This window comes from Tinamus guttatus, unplaced genomic scaffold (genome assembly GCF_059628265.1).
Source record: "Tinamus guttatus ecotype Peru unplaced genomic scaffold, ASM5962826v1 Tinamus_guttatus_pri_ptg000046l, whole genome shotgun sequence".
NCBI lineage: Eukaryota > Metazoa > Chordata > Aves > Tinamiformes > Tinamidae > Tinamus > Tinamus guttatus.
In genome coordinates, this window is record NW_028288580.1 from 1,513,281 (window position 1) to 1,526,198 (window position 12,918).

Below are 12,918 nucleotides of genomic sequence, written 5' to 3' on the forward strand. Positions count from 1 at the left end.
ATTAAACTGCTTTACTTAACTCCTTACTTTATTAATAATGTATTCAATTGCTTGATTTGGAACACTTTACAACGTCGGCATTCAGAGCATCAGCTTCAAGAGCCAAGACAGGGAGTCCAGGAAAGGGGATGGTTCCTCCACAGGCCAACTCAGAGCACCTGGGACAGGCTCTTGCTCTCCCTCATCCTTGAGGAAGAACCTAATTCTTTAATTCAGCTGGAAAATCATGAATAAAGCTTCGCCCATTTGCATGAATAAAGCTAGTCCTTCCCCAGCCACTTCTCGGGCCTTATAGAGGTGAGTGGAGAGAAGGACACAAGGACATAAAAAATGAAATAAAAAAGTCTTCCAGTGCTCAGAATGGTGTGGTGGGTATATTAACACCCAACAGGGATTAGTTCACTCGGAGTGTGACAGAGAAGTAATGTTTTGTTTATATTTTTTTTGTGGAGGAACCAAGACAGCAAATTTACTTCTCAGGAATTTCTGGGCAATTTCTTAAGTGTTATTTGACACAATCAGTGAAGGACAATTCCCTTTGGATTTCTTCTTGATCCAGGTTAAATAATAATGTAAAGAGAGATCAAAACTTTTTGCTGATAAAAACAAAGAATTACCATTATTTATTTTTGCTGATTTGCCTTTATTAGTAAAAAGTACAAATAGAAAAATTGTACTTTGACGAAAAAATAAACTGGGGTGCACAGCTTTGCAGTACTTGCTCTTTCTTTTCACGTAGCAGAAGTGAGGGGGCTCTGAACATCTCAAGCAGACCCAAGCTTTTGCAGCCCTAAACCAGGCGATGCACTTAAGTATAGACACAAGATATAGACAAGGGAAGGCTCCTAGCAAACGCAACGTGTAAAAACGTGATCCAATCCAAAAGACACCCGTCTAAAACAGAGCATGAGCTGGGTGGAGATAGTTACCTTCAAGGAGGCTATGTGCCTTATCGGCCCCTCGGCCACGTTTTCACCTGGGATGTCCCCTGGAGTTCTGCTGGCGCCGCTGGGGCCGGGCTGGCCGCGCTTCCCGGTGCGTCTCTGCCTCCGGCCGTGCGCCAGGAAGCAGCGCCCGGCTCTCAGCAAGAGGGAATTCACCAGGGCAGCCATGGAGAAGCGCAGGATCCAGCACTGCAGATACTCTCTAAGACTGCTCCTGTGCAAAGACTGCACCTCAAGTGTACTTACTATACATATATTGCATAATACAGACATATATCACACAGAATAGTATGTACATTACACAGTATATGCAGTGTACTTTTTAGAGGACGTGGATTTTATTCACATTTTTTTCATTCAGGGGAAGGCAACACGCTGGGCTGAGGGGGAAGGAAGAGGCAGGAAAGGGTTCAACAGAAATAACTCCACTTAGTGTTTGAGTGAGCGCGGTAATGAAATCTGTTTGCTGTGCTAGCTGTCTCCAGATCGGGCTGTAATTACACCACAGAAGGAAGAGAGGTAGCTGAGTCTCAATCGAGATCATTTATGTAAACTCAGCCTTCTTGTCAACGCCGGGCTCGGGTTGCACGCGTGCAAACCACAAAAATCATCTCCTGCGAGCAAAATAGAGACAGGCTCGGATTGCAGCCTGCCCGTGCACCTTGCGCGCGCTCTGCATCCAGCACGCTGGGGCGAGAGCTGGCCCGGCCGCACGTTCTGCCACGCGGGGCTCGGCCTGCGCCGCGGCCGCCTCTGCCCTGCCGCCGGGCGCCGGCCTCTCCCGGGGCGCTGGAATGAAAACGTGTCGCAAACCCAGGCAGTTATTTCGTGTGCGGCTGCGTCGACACAAAGCGCTTGAGCCAAGGGAAGGGTACTCCCTCCGCCCCAAAGAGCTGAAAAAAAATCCCCTCCTTTGACCCAGAGCAAAACGCATTTCATCCGCAGAGTATAAAAACCTAGGCAGCCGCTTCCCTTAAACAGAGCCGAATTAATATTTGATTGCATATTTTGAAGCTCCTACTTACCACGCTTGACACATTTTTTTCTCAGCAAGTTTCTCAGCGCCCGGGAGCATCAGGCGCGGAGCAGTTTTGCGTTTGAACACGTACAAACACAGCAGCGATGGGGAGGCACGAGGGAGGGTGCGTGGGGAGACACGGGCCTTTCCCACCGCCCGCTCCGTCCCCTTCGCCCCAGCAGCAGCAGCAGCAGCAGGGGGGTAGGGTTGTTATTCCCTGTGAGGTCGCAAGAGCTTCCCAGATCCACGGGAAAACCGCAGGCCTCCGCCCTGGCGCCATCGCCGCCAGCGCCCAATCAATACAGGCTGATTTCCTGGCCATTTGCTGAGGGCACCGGAGCGGCGCTCATTAATTATTTCTACCCGTGCGGCCTCGAGTGCGCTTCTGGCACGACGTGTGCAAACGGCTTGACCTTTTTCCTTCTTCCTTGCCTCTCATCGCCGTTAGTCCTGACGCTTCCCATGGGCGCCCGTGGGCGCGGGGCCGGCCTTGCCCCGCGCCGCGCGTCACGAGTGGCCGGTGGCAGCGCACACGATGTTGGCCAGCGCCGAGCGGGCCTCCGAGGGCGGGAAGCGCTCCAGGGCCGCCAGCGCCCGCTTCCCGTGGTACCGGCACAGGTCCAGGGCGGCCGTCACACCTCTGCCGGCCCGGATGGCTTCTCGCAGCTGCGGGGAGACACAGGCAGAGCGGCGTCACACACGGCCCGTCCTGGCGCCGCGCCGCCCTCGCGCTGAGGTAAACGCTAACGAAACCCGTGGCGCCGCGACAGTGCTGGCCCTCCCGCGCACCCACCTGGGAGAGGGCAAGGAAAAACACAAAATGAACCCGGGAGGGCTTCAGATATCCAGGCACTTCTCACCTACACCGTCTCCCAAGAGCTTCGTGCACAGCACGGAGCTGGCGCAAGAGCCAAGCACTCGCTTTCCTCCTCTCCGCAGACAAACCCATTAAATTCCACCCTTTGGGAAACGGGCATCAGAGGACATGCATTCAACTCCATCTTTTTTTTTTTTTTATTACAGATTTCTATATATACACTACCAGCTTACATTTGTAACCCTGTACGAAAGTGGAAACTGCCTGGCTACATCCAGGCAACCTCAGCTTCGCGGTCAGGACAGGGAACTTGAGAATGGTTCAGTGATAACACATCGGGAGAGAAAGAAAATATTTCCACAGCTTAACACATATTTCATGGCAAGCTACTGGATAGACTTAGCATGTTAAAACACCTGAGTAAAGAAGAATCTAAATTTCCTATGAAACAATATGAATATCTAAAATGCCAAAGAAAACAGGCATTTTTTTTTCCATACCTCAATTCAGTCAAAGCTCCTAATAGTAATCATATTTATTTACTATTCACTTTGCTGAACAGCATCCTGATACTCTCATGAAATGCAGTAATGTCCATCTGCCTGAAAGTACAGGTGTCCCCAGAGCAACTCCTGCCTGCGCCTGGGAACCACGGTCAGGTCTGCCTTGGAGAGCGGATCACCCCTAAAGCCGCAGAGCATTTAGTCACCCTTAATGTGTCCTACCTGGATTTCATAGCTGGGATTCACCACTGTGCCAGCTTTTAAAAGATTTTATTTTTATTTTTTTATTTTTGAATGTAGATATCTACAGTACGTAATTACACAGTGTGTTATAAACTGTGTTTTCCTGCAGTACATAGCACAACTTGTCCCAAGTCACTTATGAGCATATCAGTATAACCTTATCTAGTGGTAATCTTGTCAAAAATATCCGAGCCATGATAAAATTGTACAAGTCATCCATTTCATATAGATTCTTATGTTTATATAGAATGATTGACACTCCTTATCTGAATACAAGCTGAAGTGGATTCATTATCTGTATTTAAAGATGAAATTAGTTGAAAGCATATTACAGCACTTGAGTGCTCAAGTCCCAATTCATAAAATTTTTATTCTCCACTTCAGTTAGAATCTTCCTGCAGTGCACTTTGGAAAAGAATTTATCCTGAGGCATAAATGCATCGCACAGTTAATTCAACACAACATCTAAAACTCGGGAATCAGCCACGTAAGCACAGCTGTACAGCAAAGGTGAAGATAGGTGAGATGTGGCAATCTAGCAGTGTGAAAAGTTGTCTCTCCCCACTCAAAGTTTTGTGGAATTGTGGAATCCCCACATCTTGAAGTGAACTCTGCTGGCTCACTGAAGCTCATTAAAAAGATTTGCCATGACTGGTGGTAATCATCATGTAGGTATCTATGGAGATATTAAAAAAAAAAAAAAACATGGCATATATAAACAAAAAAATTGAGACTGGTCAAAGATCAGAGAGGCTTAGTCTAAGTACATGTGGTTGTGTGCACACATATGTACTTATGTACTAAGAATACACTTAAAATCTGGAAAGGGGGAGAATTCAGAAACTAATGCAGTTTAAAAGCTTGTGACATGACAGCACTTAGACATACACAGTACCTCAAAGCCAAAAGAATTGCAAGGCTCGTTTCAAACTATACCCAGAGAAATCACTATACAAAAATCAGACTAAAAACTACTACATGTTTCCAAGCAAAATGCAAAGAACCTCAAAATGGCAATTATAATTATTGGTTCATAAGGCAAGCTCCTTCCTCAACTTTTTAAAGACCATCTTATGCCATGAAAAATTTGCCATCCTTAAAAATGCACCTGTTCCATATTCCACCTGCAGAATCAGCTGGCGCAGCCAAAGGAGTGTAGATGGAGGCAAACCAGCATGGATTAACCATACTGCATGCCCATTCCAGCTCAGCCAGGGTTGTAAAATGGTAGTGGTGGGAAAAAAAAAAAAAAAAAAAGAGTGGGAATTGGGTTGTAGTGATTGGTTAGCTCCTGAATAAATATAGCACGTAAATCCACAGGAAACCAGGCTTTAGTAGCATGGCTGTATGCAGAACAACTAATTTATGTTGTTGGTTGTGCTCGCTGTGCACTTTCACACAAACTAAATATGTAAGAAAAAAAAATCCACATATCTAGTTTAGAGGCACTGTTTTTTTTTTTTTCAATTGCATTTGGATAGAAACAGCTAATATAGGAGGCTGATGAATAGAGAAGGGAAATGAACTGCTTCTATTTGTTACTTTACAAACTTAAATTACGACCTTTCATTAATTTCTTCTAAATAAAAGAATCTGACCTCTTAGGTTTATAGAGTGTCATTCTGTGCACCAAACAATTTATCCATCATTAAAACACAACTTTCTTCAAAGTGGCACTCAGTAATTTAAGCAGAATACAAGACAAATTGCAAATGACTTGGAAAACCTTTCCCTCCAGTTGCATTTTAACTTTTAAAATGTTGTTCAGAAAATTGGTGCTAAAGCCCTATTGCTCTTCTTCCTAAAGGTGCCAGAAAGCTGGAAGATCACAGAGGGGATCTCATTATTTACAGTCAACTTAAAGGACAACCTTGTAATAGCATAGCCAAGATGAGACTCGATGGGAGGTGATTCCCCTCTCACATGCTATTTTTACACAGCATTTTCTGTTTTCCCTTAGTATATTCAGATACTGTCCAGGCTTAGCAGTTTTTACTGGGACACATGAAGCTCAGAAGCCCAAATTTTATGCCTTGAATCTAAGGAAAAAGCAACAGCAACAACAAAACATTCATGGGCCGGGAAAAAAAAGGGCAGGGCAGTGGGAGCAGAGCGTTTGGAGTCTTGTTGCGCTCCTGCTCTGCTACCCTGCAGTGGGTTCAGCCTCATCATTCGATCCACAGTTAGTTTATTTTCATTTCATTTCATGGGCTTTGGCTGGAAGGAGGGGGGTCAAGAGTTACAGAAGGAATGAACAAATAGAGAGGTGGGCTGTGCTGAGGTTTTCTCAGAACGAATACTTCCCATACACCAAGAGGAGCTTGCAGCTGGCTCCGTTTCCCTTCCCTGCTCCTTCCTTCCTAGGCTAGTTCCAGCATCTCCCTCTGCACTCCCATGGCCTAGATTTGCCCTGCAAATAAATGGTAATGAGTCACTGACTGCACCTTGAAAAATGCCTCCTGCCATGTCCTGGCACAATGGAAAAGAGAGTTTTACAAAAACTCCTTGGTTTCGAGCTTACCTTTCCTACCCTTCAGGAGACAACCACAAGCCCCAAACAGCTGGAGTAGGGGGTCTTTTCCACTCAGCCTTCTGAAGTTTGCAAGCACAGAACCAAAATGAGCCTATGCAAACCAGAGCAGCAGGCTCCTGTCTATAAAAACGGTATCTGATCTCTTGACTTCAGTTATCTGCTGTATCTGTATCTGCTCAAAACACCAAAGCAGACTGGTGTAACTACCATGAAACTACACAGTCTCTCCATAGCGCTCTGGCCCTAAACATGGAAACAGAAGCATGCTCTAAGCTAGAAATGCACTTTCCCTGTATGCTGACTTACCCTCCTAAGCCTACCATAAAATCGAAACTGTGTGTTTATGTGATTCACCTCACTGCTGTGAGCTAGTGAGACTTTAAAACTAAGTTATTTCCTGGAGTGGAACATAAATGAATGATACAAAGAGAATGCATTGTCCAGGTCATACCTTATGTAGAATAGAAATAAGTCCCAAATTCTTGCTCCTACTTTGCAGCATTTTTTTAAGTATTTGGGCACAAAAACTAACAAGTAAAGGATATTCAATATCTGGGATAGCAATCTTGATAGCATCTACACAGCTTTCAGAATCTGCTGACTTGCAATAAATAATGTTATGAAAGGCTGTGTGTGGGGAGATCTCACACTGCTCATGTTGTGCATGGTACTAAACACTCATCCACCAGAGGCTGCCTTTAACCAGATTCAGTAAGATCCAGCCAGATTTATATCAATAAGCAGCAGGCCGAGAAGTCCTCACTCTTTTTTTTTTTTTTTCAGGTATTTGAGCTCTCCCTTTTCCTCTGTCACCCACTTCTTCTGGAAGCAGTGTCCTCTCAGCAAAGATGACCAACCACATGTCCACAAGGGCAGCCAGCAGGCTGAGGGAAGCAGTTACTCCCTCCCGGTTGGCACCTGTGAGGCGACATTCGGAAGCACCTGGGCTTCCCGGCACCACAACCTCGCTGCTACAGCACAGCAAGCACAGTGGAAGGCTGCCAACATGATCAGGGGCCAGAAGTAATTCACTTTTTTCCAGCAAGAAGGAGGTCAAGCCCCGGAGCAGGTAGCCCAGGGAGGCTGCGAGATCTCTGTCCTTGCAGATACTCAGAACTCAACAGGACAAGGCCCTGAGGTATCTAATCCAAGCCAGCCCTGCTCTGGGCCAAGGCATCCTCAAGAGCTCCCTCCCAACTTAGTGTGACATGACTTTGCAAATAAAGCTAAGTGCTATGTTTGCCCTGACTTTTTATTAAAAAAAAAAAGGAAAAAAAAAAAAAAGAAAGAGAGAGAGAAATTTTGTCATCCATAACATAGAGATTCGGTATTCGCGTTTCAGACCAACTATTCTGGATTCCTGCTGGACAGAATGGGCTGTCTGAGAGGAGCCGGAGCTCAAAGAAACACCAGAGACCACTAGATTTTGGAGACTGAAAAAGCTATGAAGACAAAAGAACTGCAGCTGCATGAGTACAAAGAAACTCCAACTCTTCTCTGTTGATGCATTTCTACCTCCCTTTTAGACTGTTTATAAAGAACAATTAGTTCTATAGGGGAAAATATCCTCTCCAAATATGCGATAAATACATTGACTGTACTAGATTTTGCACACACAAGGAGAATAAGAACACCAAAATGTTTAATCTGGGTTTTGCATTGGTCAAACTTAGGATTTCTTTTAAGTGACAAGATATCAACAGCAAAAATATTTTTTAAAAAAGTTTGTTTTAGAAGAATGACCCTAAACAGTTACACTTCTTACATAATGAAATCCTCAGAAATCATGTAGTCTCTCTGATATTAAATAAGCTTAAATATTCTAAACTTTTGAAATATACAACAGTCACTGAAATAAAAAAGAGAAACCCAGAAAGACAAAATTTAAATTGATCTGTGGTCGAGCGGCTGATTAATGCATTAAGTGTTTACAATGTCCTACTCTAGCTTTTCTAAATTTGTTTTCTCTTTTGTGGGAACATCATGCTCAATAAGCACCAATGATCTAAAAGACAGCTGAAACATTGTCTGGAAATGGTACTGACACATTTCATAGCTAGAAGAGCAACTTTTTCTTTTACATTTGTTTTTCAAGCCCCTTGGGATCTTCTCAGCATTTGCTCTTATGTTTTTGCTCTTTTCTTGTGGCTGGACAGAGCATTATGCTTTTCCTCCTCAAAAGAGGCTCTGGAAAATTTATTAATTTATCCAGTTTATTTATGTAAAATTTAAATTTTAAATTTAATAATTTAAGCGCATTATTTCATAATGTCATAAAACACCCAAAGCTTTCCTCAACTTTGCTGGATATGTGCAGAATGATATGCTACATGAAATTGCTGTGAATATATTTATCCACTATTGAATCTTAGATACTTTTTCTATAGAAGAGGTAAAGACATACATCTGTAAAGGACGTAATAGGCTGCAGAAACTTGCATTTGTGTAACTATACATCTGCAATTTTTTTTTTTTCTTACCGAGCTGACACATAAATTAACTTTTTTCGTCCAGCACAGAAAAGCCCTCTCATAGGAGAAGACCAAATCTGCTTCACAAGATAAGATCAAATCTGCTAAGAGTCAGGCCCACGAGTAAAGGAAAGAAACAGTCTGTTTATAGGGAACGTTGCTACTCTGGCTGTTATGCAGTTCATATTATTCCAGGGGTTTTACACTTTGCTAGCCTGTATTAAAAATTAAACCTGATTGATTCTCTATGTTTCAGAAAAGATAACAGCTTTTCCTTATTACACTTTTCCAGGTCTTTGACAACCAACTTACAGGTTTATTAGCTTGTAAATCTAAACAATAGTAGCTGGTAGCTAAATGGCGCCTTTTTACCAACAAGTGACTTTCTTAAATTATAGTCTTGCAAATGGCTTTTAATCGCCATCTTAGTACACCCAAGCACACACAATTAACTTCAGATTCACGCTAAAAGATGTGCTAAGTGTTTATTTTACTGAAGCAAGTAGTGCTGAATTCTCATTCCAAAGAAGTCATGGGAAACACCCTCAAATTAAAAACAAAGATGCAAGCAAGTGATGTGGGGGGTTGATGTACACCTCCACAATTCAGGTGACTGTCTTCCTTTCTTTACAGTTTAGCCAAGGTCTGATTTAAAAAGGAAAAGAACCACTCTTCTCCTTATACAATCAAAAAAGAAAACCCAAATCTATCCGGAATTAACAGCATAAGTAAAAATGTCCTTTGTTTAGTTAGAAGCTTGTGTATCTTGACATACGTTACTTCCAACAAAAGAGAGAATGTCTTTCTCTGATGGTTTTGGCTACTTTCACAATATTACTAACACATCTAAAATAATTGTATTCACAAATTTCAGGGAAAAACTACTATTGCTCAGAAGTGTTTTCTACAAACAAAAATGCATATTTTTGCTCTTCATCACATTTTAGGAACAAGGGAATAAAGACAATGTCCCGTAGTCCCAGGATACATCTCATGATGATGCTGGCATTTAATTAAAAAAGCAGTGGGGAAATACAGTTGTTCGTACCCTGGGACTGTAAAACTGGTCTGTAGACAGTACTGTACCTGTGAGCTGCATACATATATATCTATATGAATGAATATAGATATGTGTGTGTGTTTGTGTGTGTATATATATATATGTGTGTGTATATATAAATATATATGTCATATATAGTGCCTTCTTTGTACCTGAGAAACAACACTAAAACAGAGGTTCAACTTCTGTCTTTTTCATCTCTGGCACAGACTTTCAAACAGCACAGTGATGGATCAATAATTTGCCTGGATGTGGTGTGGTGGTGTAGCAAAAACCAGAACATTCAGACACTAATGTGAGAAAATGGATTCAGAAATAATGACTTTAAACAAGCCTTCTCTGATATCAAAGTCCTTCTGATAAAAAGATTGATACATTGTGAGAATAAAAGTATCAAAAATTTGCAGAACACAATGACCTTATTGACATGACAGTCTCATGCCCAATTAAATGAATGGAAAATATTTCCTTTCTATGTCTGTGTCAGAAACTTCACTGAATTTACTCGCACCATCTAGCTAGCTACTTTTTGTCAGTGAAAAACCTCAGAAATACCGTTTTAGAATCACTTGCATCAAAGTTACAACTCGAGGTTCTGAGGCAGCATCAAAATAAAAAAATAAAAAAATAATAAAAAAACAAGGCTTTTGTTTTTATAGGAGGCATGCAGAGCAGGTAGATCTCAGCCTTCCCTTCATTCATTAATTGAATTGAAGGCCACGAGGGATCCGATACAACATTCTTGAGTAAGCAAATCAGCTAACAGGTCTGATACACATTTGTTTATGCATTCAGATAAAGGAACAAAGGGTTTTTTTCTTTTTGTTATTGTAAGCAAGCAGCATTTTGAAGTTCATAATAAAAATGAGAAGGATAAAAACAATTTAATTCTTCCAAAGTTCTGCAGCTAGTGTTGGTGATCTTCCCCTTTTACAAAATTATGTAAGACTCGAAGAGAAACAAAACCTCAAATTGGATTAGGAGTTACAGCAGGATTTAAAAACTCCAATGACTTGTCAAAGAAAATAATTCTAGAAACAGAGTAGAAAAAGATGGGAGGACCTTGATGCAGGGAAGAAAAAGTAGAATATGTGCAAAAAATTACTCTAGTAGCATAGAAATAAACACATTATCACAGTGAAGGGAAAAAATATTAATTTGTACTGCACAGCATGTCTTCTAATTGGCTGCGTGCATGTACTGGTGAGCTGCAGGTTACCGGGGTCACTTAGCATGGATGTAACTAATGACCACCTCTATTTATTTATTTATTAGTTTTTTTAATGAAGAAACCTAGCAGAGAGGGATGCGACACCTCAGTATTCAGCCCTGGCACTACTACAAGAACGACAAAGCTGCATTTTGCTTGGTCTCACAAAGGCAATGAGGGATTTTTCGGTATCATGGCTAAAGGTGCAGCAGGTGGGAGGTGAGGAAGGAGGCGCCTCACGACGCCGGTGGCAGCACCGCTTGCCGGGCAGCGCCCGCTGCACGAGGCCTCCACACGCAACGGGGCCTCCCCACAGCCTTCCCCTCGAGGGCCTCGGGGGCCTACGCGTGCCACAGGCTTTTCTTTTGCCTCTGAGGCATCCAAAGTTTGAAATCATCTAGGTCAACATATCAGAATGTACTGACAAATCGTATGATTCACTACAGCAAGTTTAGATGCTTCTTTTTTTTAATATTAAAATAACATTGGGCAGATCGCAATGGTAACAAGGGGAAAACCCAGCCGCACGAAAGCAAGTGGCCTAGCCTAAGCATTCACAGACTTGTCTCACACATGGAGACATATTTGAAGAAAAACACATTTCAGTGCTCTCTGTGACCATTCAGAAAACCACAGACGCACCATTTATTTTTTCTACTGTAGAAAACAAACATTGCCCTGATAAGAACAATCACTTTAAACAGCAAGCTAAGTTTGAGATCCTTTTTATCACCAAAAAGGAAAGACAAATTGATTGTTTTTCATGATCCAAATTACAATTTTTCTTGATAAATACAGAGCAGTTATAATAGGACTCTGCCCTGTATCTGTGTGCTAACCTGCCGTGCTCGTAACATTCAGAGCTAGAGAGCTCTCCTGGCTCCCCCAAGAATCCTGCATGTGCTCAGCAATTTAACTGTTATTTTCCCCGTTTTTGCTGGAGGTAACCGGACCCTCCGGCTGTAGCAAAGCCTCCAAACAACTCGGCCTCATGCTCAGTGAGAGACGGGGGGACACAACCTCACCCCGTCCACCTCCATCGCGCCCATCCCCAGTGAGCAGCTCCGGTGTTTTCCTGGAAGCCTCCTCGGCAGCACGGGCACCTCCAAGGGTTCCGCGCTGCCTCGGCTGCTTCCAGCACACCAGCCCCTTAGCTCAGACAGGCCTGTCCTAGGGGTACTGCAGCCCTGGAGCAAAAGCAGGGGGGACTTAGTTGAAAGCTGCAGCGAGGATTGGAAGAAAGTAATTATTAGGAAAATGAAGGGAGAGCAGAATGGATTTTTGTTTTGTTTTGTTTTAATAGTTGGAATGGTATTGTGGGATGAATGGGATGAAAAACAGCAAAAATGATTATAAAAGAGGGATACCTGATACAGAATAGCTGACCGTTACTGGCTCTTTAATTTAAGAAGCTGCACAAGCCACTCTCCTCCACATTCATATGCACAAATTATAATTTGACTTTAATACGGAAGTTTCTTTCAGCTGTCAAAAATAATCATAAAAGCATTACAGGAAACATTAAAAATAATAAGCAAGTTTAAATGTCATTAACTAACCTTCTTGTAGTCCATTATGCTTCCTTTTCCTTGTGCCTTAAAGAGAAAGAGAGATTTTATGCAACATTCTAAAAATGAGAGTTGTAAGAATGAAGAATGCAATTAGGAGAACTATTATTTTAGACATAACTGATATCCTTTAGAAATCTGATGCAGAAAAATCCAAAATACAACCCAAAACATTATCAGCCTATACAACATAGTTCTGTTTCAGATGACATCTCCAGACATTGAACATAATATCTTTATTATGAGTTCTAGCTAAACAGCTTCTTCAATATAAAGCATTTTGGTCATAAGAAATCTTGTTGTTTGCATTAATCTACCTCCCCCATAAGATCTTGGGTATAAACTGTATCTCAGCTCAGCAATAATAGGATTACATAGCTAAGAAAAATCAAGACACCTCTTAAAAGAGAACTACTCCGTATCTCCAGCGATTTGCACACAGTTAAATGTCTAGAGCTGATCCTCTCCAAGAGGGTGTCAAGACCATGTCAGAGCTATTAGGCCTAAATGAGACATGCTAATTACGCATTGGGTTTAGAATTGCATCTAAG

The 12,918-nt window shown here is 42.4% G+C and overlaps 1 protein-coding gene and 1 long non-coding RNA gene across 2 annotated transcripts in view; one reads left to right on the plus strand and one right to left on the minus strand.

The window, feature by feature from the left end:
• Nucleotides 1–1,976: 1,976 nt before the first annotated feature.
• The window catches only part of LOC148595929 (uncharacterized), a 227,433-nt gene continuing 216,491 nt past the window's right edge, over nucleotides 1,977–12,918 (plus strand). The window contains exon 1 of the long non-coding RNA XR_015914234.1: nucleotides 1,977–2,039. This is a non-coding gene — a long non-coding RNA (uncharacterized LOC148595929). The remainder of the gene's footprint in view (nucleotides 2,040–12,918) is intronic.
• Nucleotides 2,470–12,918, minus strand: part of PDSS2 (decaprenyl diphosphate synthase subunit 2) — a 97,486-nt gene continuing 87,037 nt past the window's right edge. Inside the window, exons 7-8 of the mRNA XM_088538270.1 lie at nucleotides 12,359–12,394; nucleotides 2,470–2,628 (exon numbers count right to left, since the gene is read on the minus strand). Of these exons, the coding sequence (XP_088394396.1) occupies nucleotides 2,470–2,628; nucleotides 12,359–12,394 (195 nt within the window). The remainder of the gene's footprint in view (nucleotides 2,629–12,358; nucleotides 12,395–12,918) is intronic.